Source organism: Dromiciops gliroides, chromosome 2, assembly GCF_019393635.1.
Source record: "Dromiciops gliroides isolate mDroGli1 chromosome 2, mDroGli1.pri, whole genome shotgun sequence".
Classification (NCBI taxonomy): domain Eukaryota; kingdom Metazoa; phylum Chordata; class Mammalia; order Microbiotheria; family Microbiotheriidae; genus Dromiciops; species Dromiciops gliroides.
Window position 1 is genome coordinate 117,968,653 of NC_057862.1, and position 20,249 is coordinate 117,988,901.

General features: G+C 37.0%; 1 protein-coding gene across 1 annotated transcript in view; it reads right to left on the minus strand.

The window, feature by feature from the left end:
* Window positions 1–12,404: 12,404 nt before the first annotated feature.
* Window positions 12,405–20,249, minus strand: part of ABHD17C (abhydrolase domain containing 17C, depalmitoylase) — a 73,527-nt gene continuing 65,682 nt past the window's right edge. Inside the window, exons 2-3 of the mRNA XM_043988436.1 lie at window positions 17,627–17,806; window positions 12,405–13,949 (exon numbers count right to left, since the gene is read on the minus strand). Coding sequence (XP_043844371.1) covers window positions 13,730–13,949; window positions 17,627–17,806 — 400 coding nt within the window. The 3' untranslated portion in view covers window positions 12,405–13,729. The remainder of the gene's footprint in view (window positions 13,950–17,626; window positions 17,807–20,249) is intronic.

Sequence of the window (20,249 nt, forward strand, 5' to 3'; positions counted from 1 at the left end):
AAGTGCTATATGAACTTGAGATGGGGAGATCATTACCAGTGATGATGGGGGTGGGAGGAGGCGGTTAGGGAAAGGATTCATAGGGAATATGGCATTGTCATTGGAATTTAAAGAAGTAGAATATCCTGTTGGGGAAATATTCAATAAATATTTAATAAAATACAGAGGTAGGAAAGTGAAGGACATTTATGAGAGATGACCAGAAGTTCAGTTTGGCTAGAGTAGGAAATAGTAGAGATAATGCTAGAAAGATAGAATGGAGTCAGATTGTGGAGGGCCTTGATTGCCAAGAAAATGTGTCTGAATGATATTCAGTAGGTACTGGGGCACCACTGAAGGGTTTTGAACAATAGAGTGACATGATCAGATCAGTAATATATGTTCATAAGTACATTTAATGGACGAGTCCAGCAGTAATTTTTGAAGCCTAAGATTTTTGTAGACCCTACTGACCTGCTATCCTCATTCCCTACTTAAATTCTATACACATCCTCCCCAGATCAATATCTAGATATTGTATACATTGAGGTCAAGGATGATGATTCAGTTAGTCAATAAGTATTTATCAAGTGCCTACTATGTGACAGGCATTTCTGAGCACTGATGATAAATTTGAATGAAGAATGTAAGTATGAAAATGGTACTATCTATAATAATTTAGTTTAAAATTATGACCCTCATCATTCAAAGTTTGGATGGCTCAATGTATTGCAAAAGAGAATGGATTGAATGCATGTCTTTTTTTTTTTTTTACATATAAGGTATTTTATTTTTTTTGTTACATGTAAAGATAGTTCTCAACTTTTGTTTATACAAGCTTTACGATTTCAGATTTTTCTCCCCCCCTCCCCTAGACAGCAGGTAATCTGATATAGGTTATATCTATATATCTATATATCTATATACATATACATATATATCTATATATCTATACACACACATATATATATACACATAATAACATTAATCCTATTTCTGCATTAATCCTGTTATAAGAGAAAAAATCAGAGCAGTGATGCAAAACCTCAAAATAGAAAAAAAGAACAACAGCACCCAAAACAAAAGAAATAGTATGGTTCTATCAGCATCTATACTCCACCGTTCTTTTTTTTTTTTTTTTTCCCTTGGATTTGGAGATCCTCTTCTATCATGAGTTCCCTGGAACTCTTCTGTACCATTGCATTGGTGAGAAGAATATAGTCCATCACAGTAGGTCAACACTCAATGTTGATGATACTATGTACAATGTTCTTCTGGTTCTGCTCATCTCACTCATCATCAGCTCACCTAAGACCCTCCAGGTTTCTCTGAACTCCTCCTGCTCATCGTTTCTTACAGCACAATAGTATTCCATTGTATTCATATACCACAACTTGTCCAGCCATTCCCCAATTGATGGGCACCCCCTCACCTTCCAATTCCTTGCTACCACGTAAAGAGCAGCTATAAATATTTTTGTACATGTGGGTCCCTTTCCCCTTTCCATGATTTCTTTGGGAAAAAGACCTAAAAGTGGAATTGCTGGGTAAAAGGGTATGCACAGCTTTATCGCCCTTTGGGCATAATTCCAAATTGCTCTCCAGAATGGTTGGATCAGTTCACAGCTCCACCAACAATGCATTAGTGTTCCAATTTTCCCACAGCTTCTCCAACATTTATTATCTTCCTTTTTTGTCATTTTAGCCAATCTGATAGGTGTCAGGTGGTACCTCAGAGTTGTTTTAATTTGCATCTCTCTAATCATTAGAGATTTAGAGTATTTTTTCATATGGGAATAGATAGCTTTGGTTTCTTCATCAGAAAACTGCCTGTTCATATCCTTTGACCATTTCTCAATTGGGGAATGACTTGGGCTCTTATAAATTTGATTTAGTTCCCTATATATTTTAGAGATGAGGCCTTTATCAGAAGTACTGGCCTCAAAAATTGTTTCCCAGCTTTCTGCCTCCCTTCTAATTTTGGATGCATTGCTTCTGTTTGTACAAAATTTTTTTTATTTAATATAATCAAAATCATCCATTTTGCATTTTATAATATACTCTATCTCTTGTTTGGTCAAAAACTGTTTTCCTTTCCAAAGATCTGATAGGTAGACTATTCCTTTCTCTCCTAATTTACCTATGGTATCACCTCTTATGTCTAAATCAGAATGCATGTCTTTCTAATGAGATATTTGTTGGGTGTCTAGGACCAATTACCTCATTTCTTTGTATCCCCAGCATTAAGCACAGTGACAGGCACATGGTACGCACTTACTAAAAAGCTTGTTGACTGACTGACCATACAATGCTATTTAGACCAAATACATATATGGCAGCTCTTTTTCTGGTGGCCAAGAATTGGAAATCAAAGGAATGCCCATTAATTGGGAAATGGCTAAACAAGCTGTGGCATATGATTGTGATAGAATATTATTGTGCTATAAGAAATGACAAGCAGGACATTCAGAAAAGCCTGGAAAGACTTGTATGAACTGATGTATAGTGAAGTGAGCAGAATCAGGAGAACACTGTACACAGTGACAGCAATATTGTTTGATGAAGAACTATTTTCAGCAATACAATGATCCAAGTCAATCCCAAAGGACTAAAGATGAAGCATTCTATTCACCTCCAAGAAAAGAACTGATATTGACGGAACACAGACTGAAGCACGCTATTTTTCACTTCCATTTTTCTTTTATTCAAGTTTTCTCTTACAAAATAACTAATATGGTAATGTTATACATATTAGCAAAAAAAAAAAAAAAAGACCAAATACATGGATTTGAACTCTGTGGTCTAGTTATCTTTGTGTAGTGGCTCTAAAGTTACCAACAAGTTCCTAGAGAAACTTTTTGGGGTACCCAACTTCTATCCCAGTTGCCCATAGATTTTACCAAATTATCTGATGGATCTGAATTGCTCTCTTTTGGACAGTGGCCCATACTGTCATTGAAATTCATTACTTGATCACAATCTGTTGTTCTTCCAATTCTCCCTCACAACCCCAAACCCTGCTTTTCATCCTCATTGTGATTTTTTAATATCTCAACCCCTTAATTCTTTCAGAGGACTTAACTTTTGTACTGGCTACATTCTCCTCCTCTCCCCATCTTAACACCTTAGTGAACCAGTTTAACTATATACTGTCCTCTCAGATTTATTTGTCCAGCCCTTTCTCCTGTCCTCTAGTCTCACATCTCCAAATGCCTATTGGACATCCTGTACTGCATGTCCCATAGACATCTTAAAACCATCATGTCCAAAACTGAACTCATTATCCCCCCACTTTCTAACTGTGATGTTATTCTTTTGGGTACCACTATCTTCCCAGTCACCTAGGCTCACAATCCAAATGTCATGTTCAATGCCTTACTCTCTCACCTTCCATACCTAACGTTACTATGACTTGTAGATATTATATTTATAACACTTATATGCCCCCTTCTTTTCTCTGACACTGCCATAACACTGGTGCAGACCTTCAGAACCTCATGCCTGAACTATTTCAATAGCCTGCTGGTTAGCACAAGTCTCTCACCATTCAAGTCCATTCCCTATTCAACTGCCAAAGCAGCTAAGTTCTACTCATCTTCCTAAAGCACAGATCTGCTCATGTTACTGGTCTTACTCAATAAACTCCAGAGGTTCCCTATCACATTCAGGATCAAATATAAAACCCTTTGTTTGGCATTCAAAACCTTTCATCACTTTTCTCTCTCCCATCCTTCCAGTCTTCTTGTATTTCCCACCCAGCCATCTTCTCTGGAATACAGTGATACTGACCTTCATACTGCTCTTCCCTCAAGACAATCCATCTCCAGACTCTGGGCATTTTTGTTGTCTATCCGTCATGTCTGGAATGCTCTCCTTCACCTTGGCCTCCTGGCTTCCCCGACTTCCTTAGAGTCCCAATTAAAAACCCACCTTTCAAGAGAAGTCTTTCCTGATCTCCTTGATGCCAGTTTCTTATTTCAGTGCACTATTTTTGTTGTCCATAGCTTGCTTGTACATAGTTCTTTGACTGTTGCTTCTTCCATCAGACTGTGAACTCCTTGAGAGCAGGGACTGTCTTTTGCCTCTGTATCTTCATTCAATGCTTAGCACAGTGCCTGACACTAAATAAATGCTTTTTGACTGACCTTACACAGAATAAAGTTATTATAGTAACTAACTAACTAAATGAATAAATAAGGAAATTAATGAATAAATGAATGAATAAATAAATAAATGAATGAATACATAAATAAATGGCTAAATGAATGAATGAATGAATAAATGAATGAATGAATAACTGGTATAGTCAGGAATAGTTCCAATGGGGAAAAGACCTTCATATATTATCCATTACAGCAAAGAGAAGATTTAAGAAAAAAAATTAATTATCCTTGTTTTGATAGAGGAAAATAGTTTCAACTTGAGCCATGCCAGAAATGGTCTTTAAAGTATGAAAAAAAGCCAAAATAATATTTTTTAAATCTTAGGATAAGATCCCACAGGTAACATGCCTAAATGTGACATATGGGTTGCTAGAATCTGGTTTTAGATTCCTCATTTTATTAAACTCCCATTTCCCCCCTGAATCTCACTGGAATTATACACGCAAAAAGTGAACATCATGATACAAAAAAAAGGGGATGAGGGTGAGTGCAAGCTCCTTAAAATAGAAATTCAAGTTAATTAACAGATAAGCAACATAAACAGCTACTCTAGGTCAATATACTTAATGTATAAAGACTTCAGTGAGGGGGGAAATCCCTTAAGTGTGGGATTGTTTCTTTTCCTCTCCCTCATGATGCTGGTTATTTTTTTCTTTCTCTTCTCATCTCTTCTGGTTACTCTGCCCTTCAGTCTTCCAGTTTCTTTTCAGCTTCCTTCTTGCCTGATTTCCTAGAGGACCTTATCAACTGCAACATCTTCTGAGCATGGTAATTTCCAAAGATCCCATTCCATTGTCCCCAGTTGGGGACACAGACATCCCTTCCATTGGCTCTGCTCCACAGCCGCAAGTATTCTCCCTTGCACACTGACCAATGGTTTTGAAAGTGCAGGACACTTGCAAAAGGTTGACTGAGCAAGAGAGCATGTATGTATATTCAACAGTCCTGGAAAAACAGTTCAAAGTACATGACCTACTGACAGTGACAGTGGGGTAATCTTCAGATAAGAGGCACAGCTTCAGAGTGCAAAGAACATTATGAAACAGTCAGGACACCTGAGTTCTAATTCGAGCTCTGTCATTAAACTCCACAGCTCCTATTTTAAATGTATGATTCAGTCCATAGCTATACCAGACTTTAAATCCTAGCCCACCTGCGAGGGCCCTGATGCTAAGCACATATGAGCAGGGGTAAAAGGGCTGGTTACTTGATCTGGGAATCAAAGGATGGTATGGGATGGCACCATGCTAACAGGTACAAAGGGAGTACTCACCAGCTATAGGGCCATTTCAGAATCTGGAGGAAAGAGTCTGCTTCCAATAGTCACGTACAGTGCTCTACAGCTTTCTGTAAAGTGTATTTCTCTTGACAATGCTGTGCCAGTATCATTATCCTCATTTTACAGGAGCAAATCATGTTGTGGAGAATTTAAGAAATAGAAGGAACCTCAGAGGCTATACAGCTGAGCAATTTCAACTTGCAGATGATGAAAGGCAAGGTGAATGACTTTCCCAAGGTCATATACAAGGTTGTGCCAGAGGTAGGGGTTGAGCCCATGTCACCTGATTCCAGGTCTAGTGATCTTTTCACTCTAACACATGAATAAATGAGGTAGGACCCAACAAATAGGGAATAATTTAACAGCAGAGTAAATATAATCATGGTCCCTGGAGGATCATAGGACTTGGAGCCAGAGGTGTCATGTTACAGCTGAAAATGAAACCTATACAAGTTACACGACTTGTCTAAGGTCACACAGAAGGAAACAATAATGGGAGTGAATGAAAAAGCACTTGTTAAGCACTTACTATGTGTTAAGCTTTCAGGATATGAATACAGACAGTCCCAGTTCTCAAGGAACTTGTGTAGGGAAAGTCTACATACATAGGAAAGTGGTAGCCAGGGAAGGGAAATGTATGGATGCATGCATGTATGTGTGTCCATACATGCATGTGCATGTGTCCATGCATGTACACATATATCTATCCAACCATCCTCTGTGGACTTGTATATGTTTACCCCCCAATTAGAATATAAGCTCCTTGAGGGCAGGAGTTATTTCATTTTTTACTTGGTATTCTTTGTACTTAGAGGAGACTTAGAAAGACCTTTATATATTATCCAGCAAAGAGAAGATTAAAAAAAAATAAATTAATGATCTTAGTCACAGGGTTAGTGAACTGATCTGTTGAAAAAGTAATTGACATGATGGCTGCTAGGTAGCAAAGTGGATAGAGAACTGGTCTAGGAGTTAGGAAGACTCCTCTTCCTGAGTCAAAGCTGGTCTCAGACATTTATTAGCTGTGTGAGCCTGGACAAGTCACCTCAACCCTGTTTGCCTCAGTTTCCTCACCCATAAAATGAGCAGAAGGAAATGGCACACCACTCCAGTATCTCTGCCAAGAAAACCCCAAATGGGGGTCACAAAGACCAGACATGACTGAAAACAACTGAACAACAATAAAAATTGATATGACATTTCCAGAAATAATGGTACTAGTGATTACTCAAGCCAGAGGAAGAGGTGGGGAGAGGGTACACATGGGCAGGGAAGGCAGATGGCAAGATGGCCATGGTGGATGAAATATGGTCTGAAGCCAGTGAGATGTGACCTAAGTGAGCAATTTTTAAATTAGTTATTAGGGGAAGACTGACGTAGAACCTCACTGTAATTGGGAGGACTTAAGGGAATCCTAAGAAAAAAAAAGAAAAAGTTACTTTGCTCTATTATCTCCTGCCAAGGGAATATTCTAATATCTTACATTCTACAAATTCCAAGATCTGAGCCAGATCTGGTGGGTAATAGTGGTAAAAGCACTGATTTGGAATCAGAGACCCTGGTTCAAATGCTAGCTCAAATACTTCCCACCTGGCTGCTCACCTGGACTTCACCCTTGTCTCCAAGAAATTCATCTTCCTGCAAGATCAAATCAGCTCTGAAACCCACACCTCCTCAGTACCCCTTACTCCTTGGGCCCCTCCCTCTGATTGGAGAGGGGCCCAGAACAGACACCTCATCATTTCGTTTCGTTCCTGGCTGCAGGGCTTCACTATGCCCCCCAGGCTGGGAGAGGAAACTCAATAAAAGTCAGCATTTTCTTGGCAACTTAATAGTCTTAAGACTTAGAGTGGCCATTTAGTTCCACTGTAAAAGAATTTGCTGTAACTGAATGTGTGGAGAGAAAAATCGCAAACACCAGGCACATGAGGCTTGGCCACTGGTCCCTATAAGGGTGAAGTTCCAAAGAACAGCTCTGATTTGAACTTTAGTAGTATTTCCCTCTCCCTTTATTCTCCCCAGACTCATTGGTTTGTAATGACGGGGAGACCAAATCTTAATAGCCAGTGCCTAGTGGCATCGTGCATATCTTTTCTAGTTACTGCATAACTCCTGTTCCAAGATGGGAGAGATGTATTGTTCTCAGGTAAGCATGTTCAAGATGTCTGGCTCGTTAACAACAGTTGCAGAACTGTTCTCAGACATGTGTGCCTTCTCCATTCACTGAATGGTATGCCTATCTGAACTTTAATAGTTTGTGTTCATAGATAGTAAAAAAAAGCATTCTTATTTATTTATTTGGGCTATGGGTGTCTAACAAGCATAAGGCTATTACACAGAGATATTTCCTAGGCTTTTAGCTAAGAGCTCCAGGCCAGAACTCCCCAGAGGATAACGATGGCCCCTTCAAGGGACAGTCACCCCATTCTCTTCTTTTGATACAAAAGGGCTTTTTTCCTTTTTTGGACGGATAAGCATTGCATTCATTTTTACTTCTGAATGAATTTTCCAGTTCTCCCTCAAATTTTTTAACAAAGAGAAGAGAGTATGGCACAGTGGAAAATACATTGGATTTAAACGTTCAAATCCTGGCTCTGCTGCTTACAATCTGAATCACCATCCCTTGCTCGTCACCTAAACTTTTTTGGGTCCTGTTTCCTCATCTGTAGCTGCACTAAGCTTCCACCTCTAAATCTGTGATCTTCTCTAAAGAAGTTAAAATATCATATCAGCATAACCCACTGTGTTCTAAAAAATAATTTTATAAGCCTTGGAACTTTATTTTCCCAATAAAATCATCTTACAATGGTTAGACTCCCAAAGCTAGTCCACAAAAACCTGTTTAAGTCATAATATTGCTGAACAATCATTAATTGGACAGGTCACGTCTTTCTGGACCTATTTATTCATATGAAAACAAGGGGATTATACTAAGTCTCTTTGGTCCTGTGTAGCTCTAACAATCTATTATTCTACAAGATCAATAATAGTAGCCTGAGTTCTGAATTCTAGGAATTGGGGACTACCACAGAGGGTAAAGTAGGAAGTAATTCAATCCCTTTTAATGGTCATCCAGCCCTAGATCAAGATCTTTAAATACTGGGAACAACTGTTTTTGGTACCTTTCTTCCTCCTAATGATTTTCAATACCATCCTATTTTCTTAATGCCCCATTATAGCAATTCACCCAATTACTTATTTCCTCTCCAACCCTCTTACCTTCCAACATTCACTCTTTCAGTGACACAGATCTTGGATTGGAATCAGGGAAAAACAAATCAGATTAGAGTACAGTAACATGTAAATGATTAATACAACCATAACTTTGAGGTCCTAGGTCTTTGCATTCTTAAAGGGGTATACATTCTCTGGGTACACATTACATATGTATGTATGCATGCATGGATGATCCATTCATCCATCCATCTATCTATCCATCCTCTTGAACTTACATATGTACACCCTACCCCAATTAGAATATAAGCTCCTTGAGGGCAGGAATTATTTCATTTTTTACTTTGTCTTCTTTGTACTTAGAGGAGGGAGAGTGAGAAAGAATGAGTGCTAGGTGGTACAGTGAATACAGTGCTGGGCCTGGAGTCAGGAAGATATGAGTTCAAATCTGGCCTGAGACACTTAGTAGCTATGTGACCTTGGGCAAGTTACTTAACCCTATTTGCCTCAGTTTCCTCATTTATAAAATAAGCTGGAAAAGGGAATGGTAAACCATTCCAGGATCTTTGCCAAGAAAACCACAAATGCAGTCACAGAGTCAAACACAACTGGAAATGACTCTCTCTCCCTCTCCCTCCCTCTCTCTCTCTCTCTCTATATATATACATACAAGGTACTTTTGGAAGGGAGCATGATAGTTCTCAAGGGAATCAGGAAAGGCTTACTGGTTAGAGTGTGGCTGAATCTTGATAGAAATCATGGATGTTAAAAAAGGAAGAGATGATGAACAAGTACATTGCAGGCATGAGGGACAGCCAATGTATGGGTATTGAGATGGAAGACATAACAATTTGTGTGAGGAATAAAAAGGCCAATATGATTTGACCATGAAATGCAATAGCATTTTAGAAGATCTGAAAGTTAGTAATGGATAAGTATAGGAAGGTTTTACATGCCAAAGGAATTTATATTTGATCAGGAAGCAATTGGATTGAGGGGTATATATGGTCAGATTTGGGCTTTAGGAAGATTATATTTATATGAACTGATGTATAGTGAAGTGAGCAGACCTAGGAGAAGATTGTGCACAGTGACAGCAATATTGTTTGATGAAGAACTGTGAATGGCTTAACTGTTCTCAACAATACAATGATCCAAGACAATCCCAAAGGTCTATTGATGAAGTATACTATCTGCCTCCAGAGAAAGAAGTGATATTGATTAAATATAGACTGAAACATGCTATTTCTCACTTTCATTTTTTCCTTTTATTTGTGTCTTCTAAAAAATGATTGTGGGAATGTTTTACATAATTGCACTTGTATAACCTATATCTGATTGCTTATCATCTGAGGGAGAAGGGAGGGGAGGGAGAAATGGATAGGATTTGGAATTCAAAATTTTAAATTAAAATGTTAAAAAAAAAAAAAAAAGAAGATCATGTTGGTAGTGCAGACAATGGATTGGTGTGGGGAGACACTAAACTGAGACCAGTTAGGAGGCTAATGCAAAGGTCTGGACAAAAAGTGATGAAAGCCTGAATTAGGGTAATGACTATGTGAATGAAGAAAGGGGTTATAAGTAAGAGATGTTTTGGAGGTAGAAATGACAAGACTTGGCAACTGAATGGCTATGTGGCGTAACTGTAAGAAGTCAAGGAGGATGCTGAGGTTGTGAAAAGTGACTGGAAGGATGGTGGTGCCCTCAACAGTAATAAGGAAGTTAAGAAGGGTGAGCTGTGGAGTGACTGAAGATGATGAGTTTTGTACTGGACACAATGAGTTTGAGAGGTCTAAGGGCCAACCAGTTTTCAATATGTAATAAGCAGCTCATGATGTGGGACTGGAGCTTAACGTAGAGTCATGGGCTGGATAAAGACAACTTACAGAGCTAACAACTATGGAGAATAAAAATCTGGAAAAATGGAAATGCATTTAACTACAGACAGTGACCTGAACTTCTCATCTGAAAAATGCTAGAAAAAATATATTGCTATATCATATTTTTACTTTGCTCATCTTTAGAAATGTATACATAAGGTCAGTAGTTAACTAAAAAAGAGAAGTAACAAGAGGGGGGTGGCATATGAATACAAATTACAATAAAACAAAAGCCTTTCAATTCTTTTTTATCCCAAACTTAATAAACTCTTTATCCTCTGCCAGTATTTTAGAGGCTTAGAAGCTTTGAATTTTTCTTTCACAAGCCAAAAAGTAGGTGAAATGTTTTGAAAAGGAAACGTTTTGAGGGTTTTTCTATTAGTTCTGAAATGCATCAATAGGTTTACCAAAATTTAAAATCTTACTTTGGTTCGGTCTATAAAGAAATCAATAGGAATTCATCTTTTGTTCTTTCCTTTGTAAAGGCTAAAATTCTAGCTGTGACGTTTAAAATCTAATGTGTAGTCGCCTGACCTGACCCCACTGTGTGGGGAGAAACTAAGCTAAGATTTACTGATCAATTGAGGAAGAGTTTAGGCTTTTAAGTATTTATTAAAGTGTATTAGAAGTTAGTGAAGAGGGGCAGCTAGGTGGCACAGTGGATAGAGCATTGGCCCTGGAGTCAGGAGGACCTGAGTTCAAATCCGGCCTCAGACACTTAACACTTACTAGCTGTGTGACCCTGGGCAGGTCACTTAACCCCAATTGCCTCACTTAAAAAAAAAAAAAAGTTAGTGAAGAGAGAGAGGTTGAGAACATATTCCTTATAGCATGGAAAATCCTAGCTTAGATCTATTCAGTATAGCCAGAGAGAAACCCCTGCTTTTCCGAGCAGTCCACGTGAAGTTCTGCCACCACACCAAAGTCCAGACGAAAAGGGACTGCTTCTCAGTGGCTTCTCCCAGAAGCCCTCTCTGAAACAGGAAGCAGGGCTGTCCACACACACAGCTCCAAGCTAATTGTCTGGTAGCACTGATTGACATGACCCACAGGTGTTAGACACAACTTCCGGACGCCAATCCGACATTTGAAACCCCAGAAAGGTCACTTTGCGGATGCCAAGTCACATGTTTTCTTCTCAGGCCTGATTCTCACAACGTTCCTCTCAGCAGGGGGTGTTGTTCCAATTCTTACACCTTGATACTTTAATAAAAAATTATTTTCTCAGATCTAGTTGTCTAATTATACTATCTATTCTTTTGTGTCAAGTGTCTGAGGCCGGATTTGAAATCAGGTCCTCCTGACTCCAGGGCCGGTGCTTTAACCACTGCACCATCTAGCTGCCTCTTAAAGGACATTACTAATGAGAAATTAAGCCTTTTCTTTTCTTTTTTAAGTAAGGGATGTTATAAACATGACCTTACAGGAATAAGAGCTTCCCTATATTTCCCTTCTAGCATCATTCTCTTGAGAAAATTAATTTCTACATGTTGAAAACTGGAATTCTAGGCCTGCCCCCAGACTATTACAGATAAGCCTAGGTCACAAAGTTGAAGCAGGTGTGTGTGTGCATGCGTGCGTGTGTAGTAATTCTCCTTCTGCATGTTGGAAAGAAGACAGATTCACCTATACCTCATGCAAAACCCAGTCTAGATGCATCGATTAGAACAGTAGGGAAAAAACCAAGTGTTTAAATTTATTCCAATCTATCTGTTAGGTCCCTTCAGGTCGGCACTTTACTGCTTCTGGCCAGAGGCCCATCACAGATTATCTTTGAGAGTGAAATCTAAAATCTTCAAGGGACTTTTTCAGAAGAAACAGAGACAAGAAAGTTTGACACATTTTTTTTTCCAAGTCCAACAAAATGTATTCTTACCTTGTCCACTGTTTAGTTTTTTAAACAAAGATAAAAGAAAAGCACACAAGCCAATATGCTCCAATCCATGCATCCTTTATTCCATTACAACCACTGTGTTGCATTAAGCAACAGTACACAAAGTGGCAATCAACCCCAATCAAATTTTACAACATTCTGAGGCTTGCTTACAGTACATTTAAGGCCTTTAAATCTGGGGGAAAACACATACAACAACAACAAAAAAAAAAATCCCAAACCCCAACCTATGAGTAGTGTAACAATTTTAAATGTCTTGCATTTCTGATGAATATTCTGTGCCATTCCAGTGTTAAAAACCAAATGACTTCTAAACTAAAATTAGTTTAGTCAAACGTTTAACTACCAAAATTCATCAAAACATAAATGTATAATTATTTTTTGTCTTGGAAATATTATAAAAAATTTTAATAGCAAAAAAAACAGGGATAAAAACATATTAACAAAATGTATTCAATCATTTATAAACAAGAATTTTGCAATTTGTTGTTATAACTAGACTTAAATGAAAATTACCAATTAAGAACTATGCACAATGTAAATTCAAATATGTACAATCCTTTTAAAAAGTCTATAAGGAATGCTTTACAGAAGGAAAGTCTGCTATGGCTCTTTGTCAGACCAATCAGACAATTTGAATATTAAAACTGTTTGCTAGTAATAAATTTACACTTTAAAAAAACATTTAGTTTCATTATTTTTTCTTTAAGAATATTCCAGTTATATTTATATAGTTACAGTTGATAAAATCTGTCCGTGATAACTCCATTATGTATTTCTTATGTTTTAGGAAAAAAGGGAAACTTTTTAATGGTTTGTTTGGGCGAAAGATCAGTACATTAACAAGAATTATTGAGAGAGAAAATTTCATCCTGATAAGCTTTCCAGTTACAATACCACAGCTAAAAAATTCACAAATTAAACACTACTCCCTTAGATCAAAGCCAAGAATCCATTAAGTAGAAGCTGTAGTTAGACAAAAGCAGTGTTCCAAATACTGAGAACATTGGATTAAAAAAAAGTCTTGCATGAAGGAATCTTAAATGATCAGACATAAGAGAAAACTGATCGTGGGATATTTCATATAGCACTAGAAAAGTGTCCCCATGTTCAGCTATCATTTCCACTTTCTCCAAGGTAATGAAGCTGAAAAGTTACAGCTGTTTATCACATTATGTGCATTATAGACTGATTTCCATATACAAAAGACTGAAATTTCATCAGATATTTGATTAGAATACCCTAAAGATTGGGCATTTCTTCATAGTTATAAAGCCATTACAGCTATCCAGTTTAAAGCGTGTGCAAAAACAGATAATTCTTCCATTCACAGTAAATGAGGTAAAATCAAGTATCCTTCTTCAGGAATTGGGGAGTTCATGAGAGATGAACTGTTTTAGTCTTTCCAGATACTGTGCATAAAGCTCTATGTCATTATGCCCTGCCCCTTCTACCCAGAGAGGTTCTACCGCCCGTGGGCATCTCTCATACATTGCTAGACCATGAGAAAAATCTATCACCTCATCTTCTGTACCATGAATTACCAAAACTGGAGAGGTTACTTTAGATATCTTGTCAATGCTGTAAAAGAGAGTAAAAAAGAAATTAGTTATGCATATACAGAAAATATCTTGTTTTTTGTTGGCAAATTAACATCAATACAAAAGATATTTCTTTTCTATTCTGAAAGCTTCTAAAGTTTGTCAGAAAAATAAAGCTATAAAGTGACATCTTGGGTTTATTGATACCTGTATTTTTGCAATGTGACTACAAAGTAATAAGACTGACTTTCATATCAACTTACATATAACTTGTACATTCAAATGAATGTTATTCCCCCACAATTATGTTAACAATGCTTCCCCCAAAACTTACCAAAAAACAAAGACAATTTTAGACTTCCTTCTTTGGAACTGCTTTCAAAGCTAGTTTATAAACCACAGAAGAAAATCACTGCCGATTGTGGAGAGGCCTCATTTCAGATCCCCAGTATATTAACAATTCAGTGTATCTGACTTAGCAGACTTGGCTCCAAATGATTTTTGGCTATATTCAAAAGTAAAATCCAACTTCAAAAGGTAAAAATTTGCCTTTGCTGAGACAATTCAGAAGAATATGCCACATGCATTAAAGACATTCCCAAAAGAAGTGTTCTAGAAATGATTTGACAAGTGGTAGTGCCATTGAATTAAGTGTATAACTTTCCAATGGGACTATTTTAATTCTACTTCATATGGGACTACACTCTTTACAAAACTAGTTTCATTAACAAAATCACACCTTATATACATCAAGAACAGGGAATGACTCCCTAATAGGTCCTTCTCCTGCACATTATGCAGAGAGAGCAAATCTATTACAATCTACTTTTTTCACCTTTGGCCTCACTAAAGTTATCAAAAAAGGTGTTAATTGAATCATCTGTGTGGACAGTACTTACTATGAAAGTATTTGCTAGAAAGTTGTCTAAAATGAGGCATATGGTCTGAAGACCCACAAAAAACTGAGAAAAAACTGGTCACTTTTGTACACAGTACTTTGAGAAATCTTAAGTTGCAACAGTCCACTAATCTCCACCAGTTACATTGCCATATAAAAACCAGATTTGCCCTAGATTCACATCTACAATTTGGAAGTAGGTTTGCAAAATTTACTTATCTCTTTTTCTAGAATTCTCTATTAATTTCTAGAATTGAAGTTGTAGATATTTTAAGTATTGGAGATATCAATTCTATTCATTTCAGAAAGTACTGAGTTTATTCCATGTACCCATGATGACCTAATCATGTGGGATAAAGAATAAATTGTCTAGAGGTCCTATGGGACAAACAATTGATATAAAATTGATTTAACAGCTAGTTATTCTAAACCCAAAAAAGATAAAAATTAATAAGACAACTAAAAATAAATATTTTAATAAAAATAATTTAAAAATCATCTTTCCAAACAGAGGTGTACATTCAGACACACATATGCACACACAGAAAATTGATGTAAGAAAACAATTTGGAACTAAATATGTTGGCTAGCAAGGAACACTAAGTAAAATGTCAAAAGTAAACACAGAAAATGGGCAAATTAAATCTAACTTTAAATGGTTTGAAGTTTTCGAGGATTGAAAATTTATGGCATTATTTATAAGAAACAGGCCTATTTTTACTTAATATTGCTGAAAGAAACAGAAGCTTCCAGTATGAGTAGGAAAAAAAACTCTTGAAAAGTTAATTGTTTATTTTATCTATGTATTTATTTTGGGGCGGGGCAATTGGGGTTAAATGACTTGCCCAGGGTCACACAGCTAGTAAGTGTTAAGTGGCTGAGTCTGGATTTGAACTCAGGACCTCCTGAATCCAGGGCCGGTGCTTTATCCAATGCACCACCTAGCTGCCTCGATTGTTTATTCTTTATCAAAGGAATAAGGTTCTTACATTTCATTACAAGAACAAAACATTATTTATTATAGCGACATTTTTAAGTTAAATTTTTGAAGGCACTAAAAAACTGGTCATTTCATATTTAAATAGCTAATGACATTTTTTCATAAAGATATATACTACATAATGTGTTTTTTAAAAAAAACTACCTTGTTAATTATCAACAACAACACATAATATAACATATAAAATGAATATTAGCCTTATGAGCACTCCCAGCCACAACATCCTGGAGTTAGAAATCTACACAGACAAATTTTTCATTCAATTTTCATTCAATCCTACTAGGAACTATACATACATAATTGAAACTATACATAATTGAAATTCAACAAAGTTGAATCCAGAAGTATTGCTATTGTATGATTAAAGTAAACTGAGGCTTATATATTCACATAACTAAATAAATGACCTTTCAATGTTCTAATAACTCCTCTCATAATGATAGAAATTAATATATATTAGTTTTCAAAAAAGCCCACCAACTACAGAGTTCTATAAGATTCTAGGGTTTTTTGTTTGTTTTTAAACATGTTACCTTGACATAACTAACTCAATTATAACATAATCTTGGGATAATGGTTCTTTAACATTGAAAATTTCCAGGGAGAAAACTATATTTAAAGTATTAAAATGCATCTCTTAATCTGGACAGAGACCATATTGCAGTTTTGAACTACATGAAAACCACTCAACAACCATTCCAGAAAACTATCTGGCACCTTAAGGTTTTTGTTTGTTTGTTTTTGGTAGGGCAATGAGGGTTAAGTGACTTGCCAGGGTCACACAGCTAGTAAATGTCAAGTATCTGAGCCTGGATTTGAACTCAAGGTGCTCCTGAATCTAGGGGCCTGTGCTTTATCCACTTTGCCACCTAGCTGCCCCAGCCACCTTAAATTTTAAAGATTATTTTATTCACTTTTTTTTGTTCTTGTTAATTGACAATGAGAGTAAGGTATTTATTTCCTTTGGTATAGGATACAGGTCTGCAATAGCCCTGTGGTTTATCTCTGTTCTATGAAAACCTCATGGGCGGAACAATACAAACTGTGAATGTAAGGAGCGCTCCTGAAATTAAAACGTGGCCTAGGATTGTTCAGGATATCTCTGGATAACATCAAGTTCTCATTGGGTCAGAGATCTTGGATGAAAAATCTCCTAGTTGGCAATTCTGATAAAAAAAAATGTAGGAAGAAGTTGAAACTAACAGTTTAAGAAGAGGTCTGCATAAATATTAATCATAATAATAGCACATTTTGATTATATAGCATACAGCTGTTTATCAAGCAACCAATCCTGCAATGCATGCCGATTTTATAGATTAAAAAAAACCAGTCTTAAAGAGGTAAAGTTGTTTGCTCAGGTCAAACAGTAAGTGGCAAAAAAGGGGATTCAAAGTTAGGCCTTCTAACAATTATTCCTATCTTCTATTACCAATGTGGTCATTATTTCATTTAACATTTGGACTATTCATTGGCATAAATAAGGATGATACATTTTCTTTAATCTATATTGGACTGAATGAACAAACAAACTGGCATTTCATAACTACTGGTGCATGTGTATAAATGGGATGAGGAGTGGGCTGAGTTTTAAAATTTATACCACTCATTTGGCAAGTAATCATACACTAACACCTTGTCATATAATTTCTATTTAAGTTTTCTCAAGTGTCTGTCTTTCCAACTAAAATACAAGATTCTTAAGGCAGAGGTAGTATCTTCTACTTCTTTGTATCCTGTACAGTGAGTGTCTCATACATAGCTGGTGCCAAATATTTGTTGGTTAGTTTTATTAGTATCTGATTTATGAATTCTTACCTACCTTGGAAAAGCATCAAAACAGTATGTTTTCCTGGTGTCAGGAAAAGCCACTCGTAGACCAGACATCAAAGGGGAATGAAGGATTACAGCTGCACATTCATATCTCGATGCCAAATCTACTGTAGGAACAGTTCCAATACTTTGACCATACAGGATAATGTTCTCTGGACTTACACCATACCTGAAAATTTTTTTTTTAAATTTAAGTTAATGGTAAGAAGAACAAAACACCCTACCCTCCTCCACTAAATTCATAGACATAATCACTGATGCCCACAAATTACATCAAATTCACAAGATCAATTCACAAAGGACCATTACACCTATTCCCTGGCCATTGCTAGAGCTAACACCACCACTCTTCAGTTCTGAAAAGGCATTATTAAATCAGCTTTGCCACACTATTCCTGGAAGGGGAGAGTCAATCTGCTCCTCTCTAGAGCCCATCATCATTCCTACAACTTTCTGGATCAAAGTGTCTCTCTCTGGTCACCATTACTCCTGTGTTGCTGGTCTTGTCTGCCTCTTGTCTTCTTCATTTCTATGTCCAGCAATTAGCACAGAAGTACTTAACAGATGATTTAAAAATTCATTTTAAGCAACTGAAGTTTATGATGTACATAAACATGGTGAAAATGTTCTAGTTCTACTTAAACTAAAATGGACTGTCAAATATAATACAAAAAATATAATACAAAAATCAGAGATACGTCTTTTTAAGACCTCAATAAAAAAATGCATTACATTTTCTATTCATCCCCCCATTACATTTTCCAAATAGTAATACCCAACCCCAATACAAAATAAAATAAGTATAATAACAAGTCTCAACATAGTACTTTCAAGGTGGACCTTTAATAAAATGCTAATATAACAACCATTTGTTAAATAAAAGTGAAGTAGATGCTTTCTGAAAACAGAAATCATCTATCCTCCTTAACCAAATCCTGATTTCTTCAACCTGGTGCATGTTTGTCTGCTCAGCTAAATTTTAACTGCTTGAGGAAAGGGACCATGCCATTTACTACTTTTGTCTTTTTTTTTTGGCAATTGGGGTTAAGTGACTTGCCTAGGGTCACACAGCTAGTAAGTGTTAAGTGTCTGAGGCCGGATTTGAACTCAGGTCCTCCTGAATGCAGGGTCAGCACTCTATCCACTGCACCACCTAACTGCCCCCATTTACTACTTTTTGCAACACCCTAAGACGCTTAATGTAGTGCTAAGTATATAGTAAGTATTTAACCAATAACTGTAACCGATAATTGCCAACTCAGACTGGGGCAGGGAAATCCCAATTCTACCCAGAACTGTGGGACAACAGTAGGTTCCCTTAGGCTTTTGGAAAAATATTGGGATTCAATATTTGTAAATAGGAAGTAATGTTATGTTCTCATATCCTGGAGACAGTGTAGTTTGTTGGGCATCCTATGCTTTGAAATTATAGAAGCTAGGGTTTCCTTCTTATGGTTATGCTCTCTCCAGGTACTGAAAGGGACCACATTCCCTATAAAGCATAAAATTTGTTGCCAATATTAAAGATTTGTGATACTACCAATCTAAATTAAGTTTTCCCTTCATTTCTGCCACCAAAGGAGAAACCATGATAATTATTCAGCATTTGCAAGGCAATTTTCACTTTCCGGCTGAATCACCTAATATCATTACCCTCCAAGGAATATTCTTCCTTTGTTCTTTTGAATCACTGAATGTCAGAACTAGAAATGACGTGAAAGATATACAATCCTCATTTTACAAAGAGTACTGAGACCCAAAAGGTGATTCAATTCTCCAAAGCCACATAACTGATGGTGGCAGAGTTGGGATTGAGGCAGGGGACTGGATCAGAGATAACAGAATGGCATTGAGAAAGAGCTGTCCTGGGGCAGCTAGGTGGTGCAGTGGATAGAGCACTGGCCCTGGAGTCAGAGGACCTGGTTCAAATCTGGCTTCAGACACAACACTTACTAGCTGTGTGACCCTGGGCAAGTCACAACCCCAATTGCCTCACCAAAAAAATATTTCTTGTGGAGAAAGAGTTGTCCTGGCCTGGCTAGCCTGATGTGTTTTGTTTTCAGCTTCTGGAACCTGAAAGGGCCCTCTTCTCTAGTAAGAAGAGCATGAATTATATATACCTCTGGGGGGATAAGAATGTAGTTAAGAGCCTCTAGAACATCTTGATTATCTGCTCCAAGATACAGCCCTGCTAAAGGATAGAGCCTCTGAGGCACTGTGACATTTGCAAGACAAAATATCAGCAGAAGTGTCACAAGAGGGGGGCCCCAGGAAGTAAGAAAAACCCTTTGCATGATTCTTTTTGTTTACTGGGTCCTATAAAAAGTTGGCTATCTTTGATTGAAATGTATGCAGTTTAAATTCTTTAAACTGAGGATATCCAAGAACCAGTTTAGAGGATTATAATCCAATTCTCACTGTATTTAGTATTCCTTCTACTGTTCCCTCTGAATGCCCTTTTGCTTGTCCATGTCAATTAATTCACAAACTGAATGAATGAAAGTATTAATATTCCAGAGTCATATTTGTGTTACAAGACAAGATACTTTTCCTCTCACTTTCTTCCTCTATAGGTTTTCTGTTTGGCACATGGTTAATTTTAATTTGAGATC